Source organism: Epinephelus lanceolatus, chromosome 6 (genome assembly GCF_041903045.1).
Source record: "Epinephelus lanceolatus isolate andai-2023 chromosome 6, ASM4190304v1, whole genome shotgun sequence".
NCBI classification, from domain to species: domain Eukaryota; kingdom Metazoa; phylum Chordata; class Actinopteri; order Perciformes; family Serranidae; genus Epinephelus; species Epinephelus lanceolatus.
This window is the reverse complement of record NC_135739.1, coordinates 20,510,546-20,532,213: the sequence shown is the minus strand read 5'-3', so window position 1 is coordinate 20,532,213 and position 21,668 is coordinate 20,510,546. Positions and strand designations below refer to the sequence as shown.

Sequence of the window (21,668 nt, the reverse complement as noted above, 5' to 3'; positions counted from 1 at the left end):
TCTTTTAGGAGGATGTTCTCCGTGAATAACCTTGGGGAGACTTTGTCAGGAATGCAGCAGCAGAGGACACACGATAGAGCTGTGTGCTCGAGGTTGCGCCATCAGTAAAGAAAAAAAAAATCCACCCCCAGATACACTTACACTGATTTCATCAGCGTCTAATGCACTCCACATTTCACTGTGTGCTCAAGTGTTGCAATTGAGTTTTTGGCTTGCTCGGGTTCCCTCAATGTGCAGTCTTTTTCTGCTTTACTTGATTCTTATTTACAGCTGCATATTTTGTAAGAACTCAGTCAGCAAATCGGTTTTAACTTGGTGCATTTACTTTTGAGTGTGCATGTAAGTGCAGTCGGTTGTTCTGTGCATTTTCCATCATTCCGTTTTTGCTGTATGATGAATACAAGACCTCTGTTACTGGTGATTAAGAAAACTGAATGTTGATCTCCAATTTGTATCAATTGTACTTGCACTGGAAATATAGCAGTATGGCATCACATTTTCTGTGTTGTATCCATGTGAATGAGAAAAGGAACAAAATCGATACAGAGATGCCTGTTAAAAGTTTTTATTGCAAATAAGGAGGGATCTGTACTGCTGACTGTCATGTAGTTAGAATGTGATGCATCATTCTTATCGAAATGTTCACATAAAAAGTTCTGTATGCGACATTCAGAGCCTGTGGTTTGTTTTGGTAAGCTGGTCCAGCTGCCCGTGCATGTTAGCGCATGTGTGTTTCCTACTGACTAGCTCATTGCTGTTGCTTTGCACTGTGCTCATATGGCAGTTATCGCTGATATCGGGAAGGCAGTGTCCTGGAAGCAAGGCGCCCACCCTCTGGTTTCCCCCTAGTTAGCTCAGTCAGCACTGTTGCCCTTGTTGATGGAGTTAGCACCGTTAGCTGATAGCTGCCTGCTCAGTGACCTCAATGTGGAGAACCATGACACTCATACCCTCTGAATTTTGCATAGAGCTCCTTTAATATACCGTAAAACTTCAATTAATAGTTTATCAAAAACCCTTTTTAATCTTTTGATCTGAGGACCCTTACAGACTAAAGGAATATGAATAACTTACATGGTGATCAAGGAATGTACACATAGTTTGAGGTAGCTAACAACTTGCTTTTATACATCCATAGAATTTCTATTTACAAAATTAACTGTTTGGCAACCAGACCAGGCATCTAAATGAGACAGGCGTTTATTTGTCAAAATGTGTAGCCACACCAGGCTTGTAAAAGTGGCTGAGCGTTTGGGACAAGGCTTTTCATTGAAGTTTTATGTTACTTATTGGTCAAGAAACTTAAGGTTTTAAATCAGAAAATCAGTATTTGAGTCGTTTTTCAACTGTTACATGCAGTATTTTTTAAAACCTGCCATGCAGCACACATGAATGCATAGGCAGACCTAGTATGTGCCACTCAACCGCCCCAGCTGTCAGGCTGTGTCTCCCGGTGGCTCCAGCCAGGTGATCTGACCAGGAATGCACTCGACGCCACATCAACTCTTTGGCCTTTCACGGGTAACCAAGCATGTCCAGCTGGGCTTTTCTCTCCTGCCTCCTCTGCTACCACATGAAAGAGACCCAATATTGTCTCACTGGGAAGTCATTCTTCATAAAGAAGTGAGTTGTTTGTGGGAAAAAGAATTTCTGCTTCTTCTATGAGAGCAGAGTTAGTGTTTAATGATGTATTGTGCAGAGTTTCATGGAAACACAAAGTGCTTTGTTTTTGCATCTGTGTGGGTTTGTACTTTCAGAAAAGGTCATTCTACTCTTGAACTACAGATTTTCCAAATCCTATATAAATGTGGGAAGCTTTATCTCGCTAATTCTCCTCATGAAAACAATACAAAATGTACAAAGCTTTTAATAACAACAAATGTCTTTCCTGGCAAACATGAGTGGCAAAACAGAGGCCTGAGTGTGTGGAGAAGCTTTCTCCGCCAGTTATGTTTCTGGCAGTCGCACCACACTGACCTTCTCAACTGCAAAACACTGAGATCTGCTTTACATTTGCACCTGTTAGCAACATGAAGGATTTAAACAAATGCGGTCAGATGTCTGTGAGATACTGAGATAATTTTGCTGCCAGAGATATTCAAATCCTTCACGAGAGCAAGCTCTGTCTCCATATTGTCTTCTTTCACCTCTGTGTATCTGTCTTTTATTTTTTCAGCATGTCATCCTTCTGTTTCCTGCTTTACTCACTTTTAACCCAGTCCAGTTACTGTCTAACACAACATAACTCTTCTTTTTTGAAAATGATTTATGACAAGCTGTTAGTACAGCTAAAGAATGAATGGAAAAAGAGGAAAGAGCAGATTGACATGCAACACAGGTCACAGGGCCGCATTTATCTTCAGCTGTTTTTCTTTTGAGTGTAAAAACTGGCTGTGTTGAGTTCACGGACCTGTGAAGAGAAGGGTTATTGTGCGAGGTGGTTGTGTAAGGCGACCCATGTCGAGGCTTGAGCTTGATTAGGATCTTATCTGATAAGCACCAGGCGTGCTCTGATGGTTGAGTTCTTCCGAACTGATGTGTTTTTTAAGGGATAAAAGAGCATCTTAAAAAGCTACAAGAAAGCTTCCACCAGCAGACATCTGGGATCTCTGAACCGCGCAGATCCACAACTGTTGTGTGTTGTGTAATACCAGAGGGGAAGTTTACATACCTTAGATGTTAAAGGAATGTGGTGGTCATGGAGGAGAGGGGTAATAAAACTATAATAACTTCTCATTTTGTTTTACTACTTGCCTCCTTTGCTGCCTCAATTTATCAGCTGTGATCGCTGTGATGGGGAGAAGTTCATTGAGTATGTTACCTTTGGTAGATTGTGATGAATGACTGTATTTAAAGATGAACAACACGTCTCCACCTCCTCCCAAAAATGAAGCCAAAACACCTTATATATGGCTGTTGTCATCTTGTGTTGGGGACGTCTTTCAAGCCAAAATCTGTGCAGTAGTGATCTCTGCTATATTGGTTTCCCGTCCATACACCCGTCTGACCAATGGCAAGCAGCCAACTGGCACACACAACTGTCAATGATGACATCACACCCCCTTTATATACCATCAATAACTAAATAAAACCAAACTTATCCAAAAAAAATAGACACTAGAACCTACATCAGCATGATGAGAACTACCTAAAATGACAGAAACCATTTTTGGGAACAGTTCATTTGACATGTACTTTGATCGTTTAGTTTGGTGGTTTGGAGGGGGCGGGGTTTATAGCCTGTACTTCAGCCAGCCACCAGGGGGCGATCAAGATTTTTTGGCTTCACTTTGGGCAGCTATCATGTCATCTATCTTTATATACAGTCCATGGGTTTGTACCATGGAGGTATTAAGAGACATGGATATAGCATCAGCAGCAGGGTCCCATTCATTTCTATGAAAGTTGCTCAGTGGTGCATGAAGCCAAAATGGTTCATCTGCCGCATATAAAATGACCTGGGTTACTGGGTGCTGGTTTTGCAGTGTGCGGCCCATAGAGCAGGCGCAATACAGATTTCCACCAGCTATTACCAGCTGTTAACTTGAAAGGGGATAAAATAATTGAATCGTGTGGCTCTTCTAGACTTTCCAAATGTTATCAGACAGAATGGATAAAATCCTGACAGTGAACAGAGTCATTTCATAGCAGTTTTGATGCTCAAAAAAAGTATCCACTGATTCACAGATGTCACTTTCATAATGTAATTCAATGGGAAAAAGTCTTTTTAAGTCACAGGGCATGACATGACAGACCTGGAAGTTGTAATTCCACTGTTTGGCCGCTACGAAAATCGGCTTCAAGCCTGGTGCACTTCCTGAGGGCCTGGTCTGGATGAGGAAATAGATGAAATAAATAATAAATAGATAAAAAAGACACTGCTTACAACATAAAGATTATCATTTTCAGACAAATTCACAAATTCTGACTGGATATATTTTTTGGTTTTGGACGTCTGAAGACGCCACCTCTGGCCTTGGTAAACTGTCATCAACATTTAGTTCTATTTTCTGAAAATGCATAAATAATTAAGAAAACGCTTAGCAAAACAACATGTTCCTTTTTAGGATATTGTTTGATAATAATTCTGGATAGGGTTGGGCGATATGGAGAATATCAAGTATCAATTTTTTTTTTAACCAAAGACCTCTATATCAATAATGTGATGATATTGTAGGTTTAAGTCTTGGTACTGTCTATAATTCACAGAATAGGATTTTTAATAAATAATCATCAATAATGTGGATATAATGATTAAGTGGGTAAAGGCAAGATGAGTCTGCTAAGTTCAGAAAAATACATCACTTTTACTGTAAATGCTGCCTTTAAACCCAGGCAAAGACAACACTTATCCAAAATCTAAGTTGATATCTAGTCCATATCAAGATATTAATATGTTATCAATACATTGCCCAACCCTAATTATGGCATAATAAGCTCCTCTGGGCTTTTTGTCCTTGACTGTGTATTCTTTTTTACACTGTTTTATATCCTTTTGTATGGTTTTGATTTGTGCAAACTATAAAAATATATGATGAATGAATTCCCATGCATAGTGGTCATCAACTTTGGTATATGGAACATGTTTAAACATATTTTATTATATGTGTGTACACAGTTTGTAAAATGTACTTTGTCTGTCTTCATTTGTTGGAACTACACCAGCTGATAAATGACAGCTGGTGTCTTTCATTCTTGTGAAGTCATTCACACAGGATGTCTGCACTGTATCAGTATCACTCACAAACACATGTTAACAAACGCTTCGTTGCCACTCAGTTTCTCTTATCTTGCCCGCAATATTAAACTGTCTCTTTGCTCATGTGTTTACATTAGATATATCTCTTAGGGGGAGGATGGGATGCCTGTGGTGATTACTTCAGTCTGATCCTCCCAACATCCATCAGGTTCACAGGCTCTGAGTGCAGAGACCTCATCCTTCATGTTAGCTGTAATGATGACGGCTCTCTCTAATGACAGGATGTGGATGGAAACAGTGCATTTCTGTAAATCTGTCTTTTGTTTTCCATTAAATCTAAATCAGAAATATTACTTATGTCAAGTGGATTCCAAATTACTTCCCGTGAATCACTTCTTAGAAAATCACTGAATGCACCGTCGTATTTTGGCAGGTAGTCTGTTCGTCCTGCAGGAGAAGAACATCTGCAGATTGTCTATCAGTCTGTTTTTCCTTATTGTCTAAAAGCAGTTTTTAATAATATAGACCTGCTCATCTTTGTCTGTTTCTCAACATTACGTTGAACATTTAATACTAAAACCTATGAAAGACTGATTCAGTAAAATTTTATTTTATTTTTCTATGTAACCTTCATTTCACCAGAAAAACCTCTTGAGAATAAAAAACTTTTTTCGAGAGTGTCCTGCCCAAGACAGGCAGCAACATAGAACAAAAATACAGACTAAAAAATAGACGCCTCTAAAACAAGCAATATGAAACATAAAATAAGATTACTGCAAAGAAAAGCCAAAAAGTATTTTAATATACGCTAGAAATGAACCATAAAAAATGCACAACAGGGCAGCTACACATGATTACACAGTCAAACTAAGATACACCCAGACATTGGCGTATAGAAGATTGTATCCTGCAAGATTGCTTTGAAACGGCAACTTCAAGTCCTTCTGCAGAAAATTCCACAAAATAACAAGTTACAAACGCACTCATTTGACCTGCGATGACTGATTTTAACTAACAACATCAACTGCACAGGTGAATTTGTGCATTTACAGGTTTAGGAGCAGTGCAGAAAGCTCAGCTGCAGTGCTGAAGTCTGTTTTTATTCATTTAATAATGTCTCCTTTCCTTCTCTCTTTGTGTTTCTCTTCAGTTGAAGCAGCCAGACAAGGCAGCGGCGGCGGCTCACACTTATTTCCAGGCCAACCCAGAGCATGTGGAGATGGGTCAGAACCTGGAGCAGTACAAAGACCTGCAGGGCGTTGAGGAGGAACACTTTGTTGACCGAGAAGCTCGGCCTCACCAGGTAAGCCAGGGCACAGATACAGGTTAAAGGGCCAGTGTGTAATATTTGGCATGGTTTATTGTCAATCTGAATCTGAATCTGAATATTCTACCCATTAATATGTTTATACAAGTGTATGATCGCTATAAAATAAAATTCGTTTGGTTTTCGTAGCCTTATAATTATGCTTTTATATATATACTGTATATATCAAGGGCCTTGCTTTAGAGAGGTCACCATCTTGCGCCGCCATGTATGTACGGCAGACCGAGCGGACAATCCAGCCAGCCAGAGAACGCGTTTCGTGTGTATAAATGAACCAATGAAGACAGCGGAAGGAAAGAAGAAGGAGGAAGAAACAGCAGAGTGTTAGTAGTTCGTCGATAGAGAGTAGTGAAAAGTTTTTTTAGTTATAAAGTTTGCGAATGGACCACACTTACCACGCAACAGGAGAGAATGAACCCGAACCGTCATCTGCGAGGAAAAGAAGACGCAACTTCACTCCTTGTGATGCACTCTCTGCGGCGCTTTTCCTCCTGGTGATATATCTCCCAACGATGGTAGCAGTAGCACCAAATCCCATTCTGTGCATTCAGCCTCTCTTCTCACCCACTCAGCATCAAACACATGGAGTTCCTCATCTGTATGCTCCGGCTCAAACAGGTATGGCTCTGGGTCTGTCGTCCGCTACAAGAAACTCTTCAAAATCGCGTTCAAAGTCGTCCATTGCAGCTACTATAGTCCGGAGATATTCCCAGGCTAAATAAACAGCTGAGCACTGTTTACCGGCTGCGCTGTCAGTCAGTGTGCGGGCTGGAGATTGGTGGAGCAGAGAGGGGAGGGGGGTCCCCATTTAGTATGGCAAACGAGTGTGTGTGTAAAGTTATTAAGTGTGTCTGTTACGCTAGCAGAGTCAGAGTTTGGGACGATCTGGAGTGTTACCAGAGTTTCTGGAGTGCTCAAATAAACGGGCCTTTTTCCCGAACGCTCCTCTGGTCTCCTGCTCGTGAGGGATTCATTACAATATTGTAACATGGCTTAGATTTCTAAATAAACATTCACCTCGTCGCTAGATAGACCTACTCCTGAAAAAGTCGTGCGCAAGGCTTTTTGTCCCTACGAGGCCACCGTCATTTACCCGACGGGAGGGGTGAGCGAGTGAGCCCTGCAATCTAGAATTTGACCACTGATGTCACTGTTTTCAACGGTTTTCAACCCATTTTACACACTGGGCCTTTAACGTATTTGGTTATGTCTTACTCTGTCTTCCCTTTCATTTCGCATAATGCATTGACACTTTTACCTGAGCACGTTTCAGATGATCAGTGTGACCTGCTGCCATCTTTTTTAAGCCTGCCCTAAATGTCTGGCTACTTTTTCTACTTCACTTCTTTCCTAACGGGAAAAGTACAGCTGTTGTCACTGTATGAAGGGGCCTTTGTGTTAATGGCCCGTGCAGTTTAATGACTGGAAACTCATTTAGGCTGTTAAGAGCTGGTTGCGGTGAAGCCCTGAATGTCAAAGAGTTTTGGATCCTTTGTGCTCAGATTCATTTACAGTTTTTACCCTTTTTCACCCCCTCTCTCATTTCTCTCTTTATCTTCAAGTCAAGCTCCTACAATGCACCTCTTACTGTATATCTGTGATTCCCAACTGGTCCAGCCATGGGGTCCAGATTTGTCCTTAGTCATTAGTTCAAGGTCCACACAGTTTATTATATTCAGTTTCATACTTGAGTTCGGTCATGCCATGGAGCTAGTTTACTGTCTCTCGAGTGCTTCTCAAAGTGAAGGATGCTTCCTTGGTAGGACGGGTCCTTCCGAGTCAAGTCCTACAGAGGCTGTAGGCAAGACTCCCTCCTAGCATTCGGTGAACAGGCTAGCGAGTGTCTAGGTGTGCATCTCTCTGCCTTTAATTCCAGCAAATCATGCACAATGAATTGTGGGTACTTCATGCCCTCTGAAGATACATCCATGCATCCTTGAAAATTCTCTGAAGGAAGGACTCGATCCTCAGTAGAATTCGAAGGTTCTCTTTGGGAGTGATGAGGATGAATAGGATCAGGAATGATTACATCAGAGGGACAGCTCATGTTAGATGTTTTGGAGATAAAGTCAGAGAGGCCAGACTGTGATGGTTTGGACATGTTCAGAGGAGGGATAGTGAATATATTGGTAGAAGGATGCTGAGGTTGGAACTGCCAGGCAAGAGGCCTTGAGGAAGACCAAAGAGGAGATTTATGAATGTAGTGAAAGAGGATGAAGTCAGTTGGTGTGAGAGAAGAGGATGCAGAGGATAGGGTTAGATGGAGGCAGATGATTCGCTGTGGCAACCCCTAAAGAGAACAGCTGAAAGAAGAAGAGGAAGATTGACATTGGTGGTCCTTCGGTGGGATTTGATGACATAGTCTCCTTGAAATTCAGTCGTTTAAGGATCCTTCCTCAACTTTGAGAAGCTCCATCTGTCAAGAACCTGTCCGTTAAACACCCACTCTACACTGGGAAACAGCAAACTAAAAGGTCTGTGCTGGAAAGTCAATGTACTCTGAAGTTAAGTGTGTTTTTTACAAACTTAATACATTCAGGAGTCACTTGCGGTCCATTCAGAATGGACCACTGACTGAAGTTATTGTGTGTCTGTAACTTCCCTTTACTTCTCAGGCCTGAGCAAATCTATAGGGGGACAATAAATTATTGTATATAACACATTTAAATTGTTTTCATAAAGGAGTGACAGTAGGAATCCTTCCTGGCAACTGTTCAGGCTAACCCATCCTCGTCTTCCTCTGTTTATTCCAAACAAATGATCACTGCTGCTGCAGGAAACTTGATGTGCACCAGAAGACTCATAAAAACTTTCATGAACTGGTTGCAGGTTTACTTTAAAAGTGAACAACAAATATTTGCTTGATATATAAATGTCAAAGATGAATACAAGCTGCAAACCATAAAGAGCTTTGCTGAACACTGGTGGTCGTAAATACTCATCCCATCATTCGTCTCTCTCATGATCCTCCGTGTCTCCTCTGTCACAGCGCTCCTTCACAGCAGCAGTGAGGCTGTATGATAAAGGCGACCACGAAGCAGCCATCGTTCTGTTTGAAGAGGCTTTGGTGGAGTACTATAAAGCAGACACCGAGTGTCGGGTCCTGTGTCAATTGCCGCAGAGGTTTGAGGGCCACGACTACCTCCGCTACCGCTACAGCCTTTATGAGGTCATATCAGGTAAGAGCCAACGTCTGAATACTTTAACAGAAACAGAGTTCACATGCTTTTATCTTCAAGAAGCACAGGACATGTCCCATAGTTGCATATGCAATGTCATAACCAGGGTCTGGCCCCATCCTACATTGCAGCTCTTCTAACCCCATATTCTGCACCCAGGTCCCTCAGGTTTGCTGACCTGGGGCTCCTGGCTGTCTCAGGTTTAAGCTCAGGGGTGATAGTGCCTTTGCTGTGTCTGCCCCCATACTGTGGAACAGCATCCCCCTCCCAATCAGATATGCCCCCACCATTAACTCATTTAAGTCCAGGCTCAAAACCTATTTTTATTCATTAGCGTTTGAGTCCTCCTGATGTGGTTTTCCCTGACACGTGCCTGTGTGTGTTGTTATGACAGTTATGTTGCCTCTTATGTATGTGTGTTTGGCATTTTATTCCTTTTGTACAGCAGTTTGGTCAATGTGAATTGTTTTTAAATGTGCTTTATAATTATAAAGTTTAGGGTTGAGTTGAGGGTAACAGCAGTGCCATATTGCATTAATATCCCAGCATGAACAAGAAAATAATGTGGATTTGGGTTATGACTTGTTGGTGTAATTTATTCCCAAAATTAGCAAAATCATAAAAATAATAAACTATTTGCACTGTAAGTTTATAATTAGGACCAGAACTTTTGTTGTTTAGGGTTGTGGTTTGAATTATTTACACCCTCTTTGTGTGTCACATCCACAACAGCATGTTGATCTTGATATGACAGCTGGCACTAATTTAAAAAGCCATGTAAATACAATGACAAAGTGAGCAGTAAAATAACATCTGGTGCTTTTCAAAGCTGTTTTAGTGTAAGTTTTGCATTGTATCATAATGATCACCATTAAAAATCTTGCTCTGATGTTCTCTGCCTTCTGAGAAACCCTGCCGTGTGTTTTCTGTTGATTTGGAAATACAGCTTTGTGTTCATTTTTTTAGACACACTGCCCTCTGACACTGGTTTCATAAATCAGATTCTCAAAAGTCCCAGAGGTCCATTACAGTCTTAGATGAAAAGAATGAGAGCGTTTACTTGTGGAAAATTTCATCAACTTATCATGACTTTTCCCCCAACACGTCTGACTGTACTGCATGGCCCTGAGCCCGAGCTGGGCTTTGTTGTGCTGAGAGAGCCTAGGGATGCTTAGACAAGGCCAAACAACACCCTTCATGCTCACTAGGTGATCAAATCTCTCTGGCAGTGGCTTGGTACTGGATGGAAGTTGGCACTGGGTCAAAGGGCAGAGGAGGGAAAACAGCCATAAAGAGGGGAGTTGTGTTTAATTTGTTCTCATTAAGATGTCGCAGTAGACATAAAGACTCTTGTGGCCTCATGGTGGCTTCACGGTTATTGTCCATATTTGAGGAAAAGACCCAAAATGCCCCGAAAGCTAAAAAACAGATACAGTCAAGCTTCAAATTATTTTATCAATGTTTGTTTTCATCGGTTGCCAAGCTTTTCCTGGCACTCCACATGTTGAAATACAGAGATTTATATGTCAGTGCTTTGGCTTGAATATATAAGCAATAAAAAGGTGTAAATAAATGTCTAACTGCAAAAGCTTCAGAGCAGATTTGTAGGTACAAATCAGAGCCAGGACAGGGAAATCTTTGGTGGCTGAAAGGGTAAACATGCTGCAAACAGGTCACAAGCAAATAAAAAAAAACATCTTCACTAACTTGAGGACAGACAAAAACATCAATTTGAAGATGTGCAGCATTAAAAAAAAAAGTTGCAAGAAGCTTACAACCATAGACTGAGGATTTACAACACGTCTTCACTTACTCTCAAGCCAAAATATCCTGGATTCGGCCGCTGCCATCTTGCTCTGGTGATGTCATTTGGAGCCACCGACTTACACACACAGCTGTCAATCACGTCCATGCTTTTTATAGTATCAAATATCTTATTACAACCAAACCTATCAGAGAAACTGGAGGGAGCTCAGAGTAGAGCCGCTGCTCCTTCGTGTTGAAAGGGGTCAGTTGAGGTGGTTTGGGCATCTGATCAGGATGCCTCTTGGGCGCCTCCCGTTAGAGATGTTCCAGGCACGTCCCACTGGTAGGAGGCCCCCGGGCAGACCCAGAACACACTGGAGGGATTACATATCTCATCTGGCCTGGGAACACCTTGGAGTCCCCCAGGAGGAGCTGGAAAGCATTGCTGGAGAGAGGGACATCTGGGTGCTTTGCTTTGCCTGCTGCCCCCACAACCGGGCCCAGCTTAAGCAGGTATCTATCAGGCTATCAGAGAAATGACAACTTGAATATGTAGCAGCCTGATAACCACCTAAAATTACAGAAATCATCTTTGAGAAAAATGTATTTGGTGTTAACTTTGATCTTTTAGTTTGGCCCATGTCCCATCCGCTATCATGGAGGAGGCAGGGTTTATGACCTATACTACAGCAAGCCATCAGGGGGCGATCGATTTATTATTATACAGTCTATGCTTACAACACAACAGAAACGGTTTCCAGGGGACACTTAAAGCAATGCGCACACTTGTTGTTGCTGTCATGGTTGCCGTGGTTTTTGGCTAATGAATACTAAGCAAAAGGCTAACACTGACAGATCTGCAATCGGCAATAAAACTGAATCATCATAAGTGCTATATCGTAGGCAACTGGACTTGCTTGCTTGTTTCTTGAAGATGTTTTGGCTCTCATCCAAGTAGCTTCTTCATTTCTCATTGACAAAACTGAATCATGGGATCACATTGTTAAAATCAGCCAAAAAAAAAAAAAAAAACGAAAGTGGTTTTCCACCTCCACTGACAGATAGCAGAATTCAGTAATTTCACAAGCCAAAAACCGTGGCAACAGAAAGCGTGTCCCAGCTGTGTGCATCACTTTTTAGTGTCCCCCCAAACAGTCTCCATTGTGCTGTGGACTTCTTGCAGCGCTTTTTCTTAATGCTGCACATGTGTCTTCAAATTGATGTTTTCATGTGTTGTCAAGTTGGTGACTGTTTTCTAAATGCTGCACATGTGTCGTAAAGTTAGTGAAGATGTTTCTTTATTTATTGTCTGTCTGCAGCGCATTTGCTCTCGCTGGCCACCATAGAAATCTGTGGTGAAAATAAAGACAAGCAAGAGACATGGACATAAGGTCCCCTACGCAGAGTTTGCCCAGCAGACTTCCCTCAGTTGTTCATTGTTGTATGGTTTACCACAGCACTGAGGTCTTGGATTATTAAATTAGCTGGAAAACTACATCCAGAGAAGAACAGAGCAGCTCTTTAAATTCAGTTCACACTCCACATTTTAAGGTTAGAGTTTTATTGAGAAAGGTTATCTTATCATTGACACTACTTTAACAGGTGAGACCATATTACAGACTACTGGGAGTCATGAAACCCTAATTATGATGCCATTAAGATATGATGAGACCTGGTGTAGAAGACTTGTGGCACATACCAGAGCCTGCTGATCTCACTGACTGCCAAAAGTAATATATTGATTTAGGAAGTATTGAGTTTGCAGTGTATATTTAGCAAACTCTCTACACTAAATAAATGCAGATCCAGAGGAATATTAGCTCTTCTCTAAATCAATTATTTTTAATAACATTAAATAATTATACAGTCTCATAGAGATAAATGAAATAATTAAGAAAAATGACTCAAAGGAAGATCGGTCTGAGCCCCAGTTAGTGCTGATGTGTTGGGTAATATTCTCTGAGCATGGCTGTGTTCAGCTACGGTCCTCGGATTGGAAAGATGTACTTCGTCACTGTCTTTGACAGTCCAGGAAAATGGCCTGAAGCGGGGCCATGACAGCAGCCTAAGTGCACCCAAAACCCCTGACTCACGACAAGACCGCCCCTTGTCTCTTCTTGTCTCACTTGACCTTGTCTCTTCACTGCAATCCTGCAACCTGAGGGCTTTTTCTTTGCATAATTTGTCAAAGGAACATTCTGGTATTTTTGTATTTTTCCACTCATTTATAACACATTGCAAATGTTAGAGAGGCAAAGTCCCTCCCCTTCCTGTGGACCATCATGGGACCTTGTTTTGGCAAAAAGAAAAATACGGTTGTCAACGGCAAGAGACAATTCATTTTCTTCATCCCATTTGAGATTTGCCATGAATTACACTCATGATGTTTGTCTATTTAACAGACACGTTTGCAAGTTAAAAAATGTTTAAGTCTGTCTGGATTTGTTGGATATAACGCATCAGATAAAATAACATTACATTTGTGCCAAAGTAAAGGCCATATTGGTGTGGATGACTTATATCGTGTGAGACTAGAAATGTAGTTCACTGAGCAGTTTCACATAAACTAAATGGTACTACAACACACCTATGACAAACTGCAACTTTCCTGACTTGCAAAATTATGCTTTAAATTGACAGACATAATATGTTTAATTCCTGGCACAATTCAAATAGGATCAAGAGATAATTTGTCTCTCACCGTTTACTACCGTACACATTTTTTTCTGAAATAAGATCCCATGGCGACAAATAAGGAGAGGGACTTTGCCTCTCTATTGTTGTGTGGAATCCCAAATAAAATGTGGGTATTTTGGAAAGGTTTCCAGTTTGGTTCTGTCACTTTCTGCAGCAAAAAGGCACCTAACTTGCACAAGATTGCTTGGAAAGATTAGTCATGAGTCAGTTCATGCCCATTGGCCGATTTGCATAAAAAGGAGTGCGGGTAGTGGGAGTGGCTTATAACAAAAAGGTGCAGAACTTTGAAAACAGCTGCACTTAACATGACCAAACTTCATAGGAAAACACATACATCATTTTGACACTTCCTGTTTCATAACTCATGAACGTCGTATGGATGCATCACTGGACTTGGGACAAGTGTTTGTGAGGTTGTGTGTGTGTTAATGCATGAAGGAAGTACACAACTAACAGCTGACTGTTTTATTCATTTTGAGCAACATGCAATTTAATTTCCTAAGGAAAATTATCAAAACCAATGAGAGGGTAAATGCATTTATTAGCTGGTGTATGGGTTAGAAAATTGCACCTCTCCCCGTCTCCACAGCTCTGCTTCCTCTGCTTCTCTGCTGCTCTCTGTGTCCTAAACACAACAGAGCAGTCTGACGACAGAGGTCACTATAAGACAGTCACAGCTCATGGCAGACACTGGAATTCATCAGACTGGCAGTTACAGAGAAGAGCCTCAGCATTACTTCATCACCACATGTTAGTTGCACAGTTTTAATGAGCTTCATAAATAAAGAGCACTAAGCTCACATTTTATGTGCTTTTATTGTTTTATCTTGTTTACAACATGGTGTGCTGCCAAGTCAGTCTTAACTAACTAAGTTCTCTAACGGTCTTCCAGTTAGAGAATCGGGCATGTTTGATGTGGAGGGATGCGTGTGTCCACAGCAAAGCGCCCGATCATAATTACGCCATTACACTGTTATACATACACATCCACTTTGGTCAGTGGTGCTTTTCATGACACGAGTCAGGCCTTTCTCTCTGGAAATTGAGGCGGGTTTTGTGCAGTAGCCGCAGCTTAATTACTGACAAGTGTGCTTTGTCTCAAATATGTATGGCCGGGTTGCATAAACACAGGAAAAATGGCTAATTAGTTTTGGCTGCGCTTTGTTTTACTTACAATCAGGGGATTATTTTCCATAGCACCACTCTGGTACAGACTGTGATTGTGCTGTCTATTTGTGTTAAGATGTACGTACGTGTTTTTTTAGAGTAATATAATCCGTTATGTGAGTTTAATAAAGGAGAAAGTATTTCATAGAATGATTTCCTCATGTAGTGGTTTAATATTCAGAGGAAAACCTTAACAGTCCTGCATTATCCTGGCCTAAAACATTTAATATCTCTGCTCCTCTGAGACTCTTGAAGAGATGGAAACAGACCGCAACTCTGCTGTCTGAGGGTGAGGAAAGTAGCGCTGCAGCTGCTCAAGAGTGACCTCACTGTACATTCATGTTCAAAACACACACAAGCATGCTATCATCCACTCAGCTGGCTCTTGTCCCAGGGTTTAACATAAGGAAATGATATGTAGCACCCTGTAAAATGTGTTGTTCCTCAGGTGGTGATGAATCCTGCTGTTTGTCGATCCGTTAGGGAAGACAAAATGATGAAAAGCACTTTACTGTTGAAAAGGGAACAACATTTAGTTGATCTACTTCACAGCCACAGGGAACAATATGATGTTGGACGTGTTTGATTTGATACAGCTCATCAAGTCGAACTTATTCCAGTGTTTTTCTCTCCATAAATCACAGACCTTCACTAAAACTGGAAAACAGGGAAGAAAAGACAACACTCGTGCATTTCAGGAGTGACTTTCATATGTTTTATATGAAAGTTGCTCATATTTTTAGACACATAATGATATGTTCTCATGCTCAGTGCGAATCTGTACACTCACCGGCCACTTTATCAGGTACACTTGTTCAACTGCTCATTAACGCAAATAGCTAATCAGCCAATCACTTGGCAGCAACTCAAAACATTTAGGCATGTAGACATGGTCAAGACGACCTGCTGAAGTTCAAACCGAACATCAGAATGGGGAAGAAAGGTGATTTAAGAGACTTTGAAAGTGGCATGGTTGTTGGTGCCAGATGGGCTGGTCTGAGTATTTCAGAAACTTTCACACACAACCATTTCTAGGGTTTACAGAGGATGGTCTGACAAAGAGAACATATCCAGTGAGTGTCAGTTCTCTGGGTGAAAATGCCTTGTTGATGCCAGAGGTCAGAGGAGAATGGCCAGACTGGTTCAAGATGCAGAAGACCATCTCTGAACCAACAACACGTCGAACCTTGAAGCAGATGGGCTACAGCAGCAGAAGACCACACCAGGTGCCACTCCTGTCATCTAACAACAGGAAACTAAGGCTACAATTCACACAGGCTCACCAAAACTGTACAATAGAAGATTGGAAAACGTTGCCTGGTCTGATGAGTCTGGATTTCTGCTGCAACATTCAGATGGTAGGGTCAGAATTTGGCGTAAACAACATGAAAGCATGGATCCATCCTGCCTTGTATCAACGGCTCAGGCTGATGGTGGTGGTGTAATGGTGTGGCTGTAGACCACAGCCTACCTGAGTATTGCTGCTGACCGTGTCCATTCTGGTCCAAACTGGTTTCTTGAACATGACAATGAGTTCACTGTACTCCAATGGCCTCCACAGTCACTAGATCTCAGTCCAATAAAGCACCTTTGGGATGTGGTGGAAAGGGTGAGTTGCATCCTTGATGTGCAGCTGACAAATCTGCACCAGCTACATGATGCTATCATGTCAACATGGACCAAAATCTAAGGCAGCTCTGAAGACAAAAGGGGGTCCAGCCCCATACTACCAAGCTGTACCTAATGAAGTGGCTGATGAGTGTATAGTACCATAGAAAATGGCTAATTGGTGTAGCTTTGATCATATGCCTTAATGCCAAACAGGTTCATCTGTATTCTAAGCAATCAGTGTGATGAGCTGGACATCTGCTGCCATCAGTTTCCAATGCAAGTAGGCCTAATTCATTATTTTCAGCTGTTTTCAAGTGGTCCTTAAACCCTGTGCTGATATCACACAAGAGATCTCAGCAGAGTTGATGGCTGTGGGCACGCGACCATACTGTAATAGTCACCATACTGCATCAGTGCATTAAATTTGCAACAGACCACACCAAATCTTATGACTGAGTCAACAGGCCCAGCAGTGTTCGTCACATATCTAAGTGTAGCTGTAATATAAACACTCTGTAATGGGAGCATTTGGTCACTGTTCTGCTCTGATGAAAATTAATAACTGGTTTGAACTATGTGGGACTGATTAAAGCATTGTTTACCTTATGATCAACCAATGAAAAGGTTTTCTGTCTGCTGTGTAAACAAGACATCTACTGCATATCTGTCTGTCCTGGAGGAGGAATCCCTCTGTGGCCCTACCTGAGGATTCTTCCTTTTTCCCCCCATTACAAGTTTTTTTGGGGGACTTTTCCCTTGTCTAAATTAAGGGTGTAAGGATAAAGAGTGTTGAATGCTGTGCCAACTGTAAAAAAGTGTTTATTCTGGGATTAACAGAATTGAGCATTGCGTTAGTTCAGGCAGGAAACAATGTCAAGCTCAGCTCACATCCCAGCTACATTAGCTGATCTCAAATAGCCCATTCAACTGATGGAGCAGCTGATTGATAGAAATGAGTCAGCTGATAGATCACATGATTCCTTTCTATGCAGCCAATTGGCAAATCTCATCCTATTTAAACTGCTTTGGTCTGCCTACTGTTGCTGCTTCCTCTGCAAGCCACTTTGCAACCAACCTCCACCCCAGCTCCTCCTTTTCATGTTGTGTCTGACTTATCAATGTCATTTCTGTTTGTCATTGATGCTGCTCTGTTCTGTTTCCAGGGGGTTTTTGCTGCTGCTCTCCCTGCCTGGCTTTCCATGTAGGCGCATGGAAGGGCAGGGAGGTGTGCTTTCTCTGCCTCAGGCTTTCCTTGTTGGCACATGGAAGGGCAGGGAGGTTTGATCTCTCTGCCTCAGGCTTTTCAGAGGTGTGCTCTCTCTGCCTTAGGCTTTCCTTGTTTGCACATGGAAGGGCAGAGAGGTGTGCTCATAGGATTTCCACTTAGGTGAATGGAAGAGGCTTTCTGCGCAGGCCTAGGAAAAGCAGAGTGGTCCCAGAACAGAGCCTTACCGCCAAATATAATACCGTAAATGGAGATTAAGTTTTAAGTGTTCCTGACTGAACTCATGGGTTGGGGTTTTTTTTGTAAAATCATATCCTCAGTTATATCAGTGATGGGAACACTGGTATCCAGCCCCTGAACCAATACTCAAACAATAAAAAGGCCAAATGCCACATTTAAGAAGCAGCTTACTATCTCAAAATTCAGCTGATGATCTTAAAACTGATCTGAAACAATTTTGTTGCAGATCACTTCACTCAGGTGCTGCACTGTGAACACGAATGTGTACGAGATCTCGCCACCCGGCCAGGCCGCCTCTCACCCATGGAGAACTACCTGCCTCTGCACTACGACTACCTTCAGTTTGCCTACTTCCAATGTAAGTTGTTCAAGGAATGTAGTACTTATTCAGACCTTTCATTTATAATCACTTTTCTGATTAACTCTGTGCAGCACAGGGAACAAAACTCTTTCCAAACGTGGAATTCATCTGTGCTTGTTGTGACTGTGAACAAAGAAGGATGGATACACCCATAGGTCACACACTCATATGCATGCACATACAAGAACACAGTGACCACAAAGAGCTGCAGACAGGTCGAGTCAATCAACAGTTGGCCGCACCCTGTTTAGAGTTTCACATTGTTTCACGGATATTAATGACATTATCTGATGGGTGTGTGTGTGTCTGGGCAACTTTTATATGGGCGTATCCAGTCTGATGTTGGGCTCTCAGGTGTTTGTTTCTGTGTGTGTGTGTGTGTGTGTTTGTGTGGATAGGCTCAAGTCTTTTGTTGTTGGTGAAGTAGCGAAAAACTCCTCTAGACAGGAGTGTTGGCACAACAACAAAGCGTAGTTGGGAAAGACAGTGTACTGAGTGGTTGTGAGATCACCAGATGATACTTAATGACCCATAAGCATGTGGCTCTAATAACGCAAAGTGGATCATTGGGTCTGTGCAAACACACTGAGAGCAGGCTTTGAGTTGTAGCAGCCACTGATGGGTGTGTACAGTGTGTGTCTGTATTTCTGTCTGTGTTTGTAAGCCTGAAAAGTATTTTCTACCTGAGTTTATAAAAAGCCTCCCAGTGAGTCAGTTATTCTACTGGTGTAAAGGTGAAAATGGGTCACAGCTTGCATGAAATAACTAATTCTTTCTTTAATCTTCTTCTGTTTTTTAAGTAATATTCTATACTTTATTCCCCCGATATCAAGTTTGTAAGCACAGGTGTCACCCGGACTGAAATATTGAGGAATCATATGATATATATTTGAGTGTTATCCTTTTTTTTTTTTTTTTATATATATTTTTTATTTATGAACATTTTTTTTACGTTTAGGAACAAAAGAAAAGAAAAAAGGAAAGCAGTACACAGGAAAAAAGGCAAATACAAATATGAGGTCATAGGATGTTTAAAAAGACATAACAAATGTTCCTAATTTAAAGTAAGGTTTCATATAAGGTACGATAATCATGTGACATCTGTCTCATTGGCTAAATAAACACACTATTTTGCCCCCAATTCTTTCTGCAGTGGGACAGATTTTCTGAAGCCAGGTTTTTGTAATGGCCTTTTTACTTGTTGTCAGCAGGATCTTAAGTAGATAAATATCATCTTTACTTAGTCCATCACGGGTGTGTCCAAGGAAAAAGGATGTGAATGTTGGACTAACACTAAAACCCAAAGTTTTTGTAATGATTGTTGCTACTTCCTTCCAGACAGTCTTTATAGAAGGACTAGACCAGGAAATATGGGCATGGTCAACCATGATTTCTCCACATTCCCTCCAGCAGCATAGCTGGGTGCCAGTTTGTTTAGACCTCTGTTTGGGCGTTCAAGTGTTATCCTTTGATAGCATTTATCCTTTAAAAAGGTCAATAATGAATCCAAAACTGAAAAATTCTTTATGAAGTAGAGTAAAGGCGCCCGCGTTTAACAGCAGCAAAACTGCATCAAAACATTTACAAACTTGTGCAGTGTAATCCAAGTCTCATTTATCCAGTCGTATGCTCAGTACTTTCCAAACTTTCATTTTCGCTAAAACCTACTATTTAAAAAACTTCTGCCTACAAGTAGCAACTGGGCAAGCATGCATTTGTACTCTGCTCAGTGGAATACTCAAGCATAGCCTACTTGAAACGCATGCTCTTGCCTATCAGCACTACTTGTATGCAAAAGTGTTCAACACTGTATGTTTTTAGCCAGTCATGTATCATGTTTTGATGTAGTTTTGCTGCTGTTAAACATGGACCCCATTTAGTCCAATTCATCAAGAATTTTGTCCATTCTCTGATTCTTTGTGCACCATAGAGGCAAGCAAGAAAAACAAAGTTCTTTTCACAAATTCAACATAAAACCGGGATGTGTAACTGATACATAAATGATCATTTGGAGGTTGAAGTATTCCTTTAATCTTAAATAAGTATTGACTATGTTAAATACGCTTGCACTCATTAAATCATGAGTGATACGAACATAAAAATCTTGTTTCGTTTTAAAAACACTGAGCCAAGTTCATTTATATCCAGCATAATTCAATTCTGTTTTTTAACAGCTTGCCCCATGTATCAAATACAGCAGGATTTATACTTTTTCTGTTTTGAAGTTCTGGCATAACTCCTGTCAAAACTGCAAATCTATGGCAGTCTCTTGCCACAAGTTAGTAATCTGAGTGCTTTAACACCCAGCAGCACTGTGGCCTGCTGTGTTCTGCACTCCTCAGGGGTGGACATTTGCCATCACTCAGCGACCTCACATTGCGCTTTCGCTGCTTAAGTTTCCTGAATAAATCCTCACTGACGTTTTTTGTTTAACTGAACTCAAATCTCCAGACTCTTATTGACCAGGGAACTCTCAGCTGACAGCAGCAGATACGCTGCCTCCATCTGGGCCAAGACAGGAAGTCTTTGGTTAACCCTGCGCCTTTACAAGCTAGTAAAGAATGTGTTTGTGTGTGCACTTAGCGGCAGTAGTGTAGAGCAGAAGGTGTGTGTGTTTTAAAGACGTTTGTCTGTGTTTGTGGATCTGTGTTTGAATGAATGTGTGTGACAGTGTGTATGCCTATGTGTTCAAGGCAGGAAGACAGTACAGGACGGTCCTGCTGTACGATAATCTCACTTTATCACTGTTGCATGTTACAATTCCTGACAAGGCCCCGCAGAATCAGCACCGTGTGTGTGCATACATGCGCTTTTTCCACTATGTCAACCAGAGTGCAGCTTTTGCTCCATTGTGGTAATGGTTTGGGAATTTCCGCCGTGATAGATACATTTCCACATGTCACACACACACACTGGTCACCCAGTCCATCAAGTAGACAACTCAGCAGCTATAAATAAACAGCTCCATAGTGCTACTACTGTAGAGGTCAAAAACTCCACAGGTGACCTTTAATTGCGTTCATATGTAAACGATTTTAACTGCTCTCTGTCTCTCTCTGCAGTGGACAGGCTGGAGGAGGCGCTACAGTGTGCTCTGACCTACCTGTTATTCCACGAGGGAGAGGAGTTCATGACGGAAAATGTGGATTACTACAGAGAGCTGCTGGGATACGACGGCAAGCCAAGAGAGGTCAGAATCTGCTTCTCTCGTGGGGTTGTGAGGAGTAGAGGCTGGAAGAGAGAGATACAGGAAATGGAAGGATGAACCATTGTGTAAAAGCTGTAGTTTTTTTAGTATAGGTGTATCAACAACAAGGACTAGCTCAAATCAACTCTGGTTTTAAATCTGAGGATCCAACCCTGGTTTCAAATTACACGCCAATATCCATTACATTTCTTGGAAAAAACGCACTCAC

The 21,668-nt window shown here is 41.5% G+C and overlaps 1 protein-coding gene across 1 annotated transcript in view; it reads left to right on the top strand.

Annotated features, from left to right (window-relative positions):
* The window catches only part of p3h2 (prolyl 3-hydroxylase 2), an 88,174-nt gene that overhangs the window by 55,289 nt on the left and 11,217 nt on the right, over positions 1-21,668 (top strand). The window contains exons 2-5 of the mRNA XM_033622311.2: positions 5,850-6,002; positions 9,016-9,205; positions 18,118-18,249; positions 21,315-21,442. Coding sequence (XP_033478202.2) covers positions 5,850-6,002; positions 9,016-9,205; positions 18,118-18,249; positions 21,315-21,442 — 603 coding nt within the window. The remainder of the gene's footprint in view (positions 1-5,849; positions 6,003-9,015; positions 9,206-18,117; positions 18,250-21,314; positions 21,443-21,668) is intronic.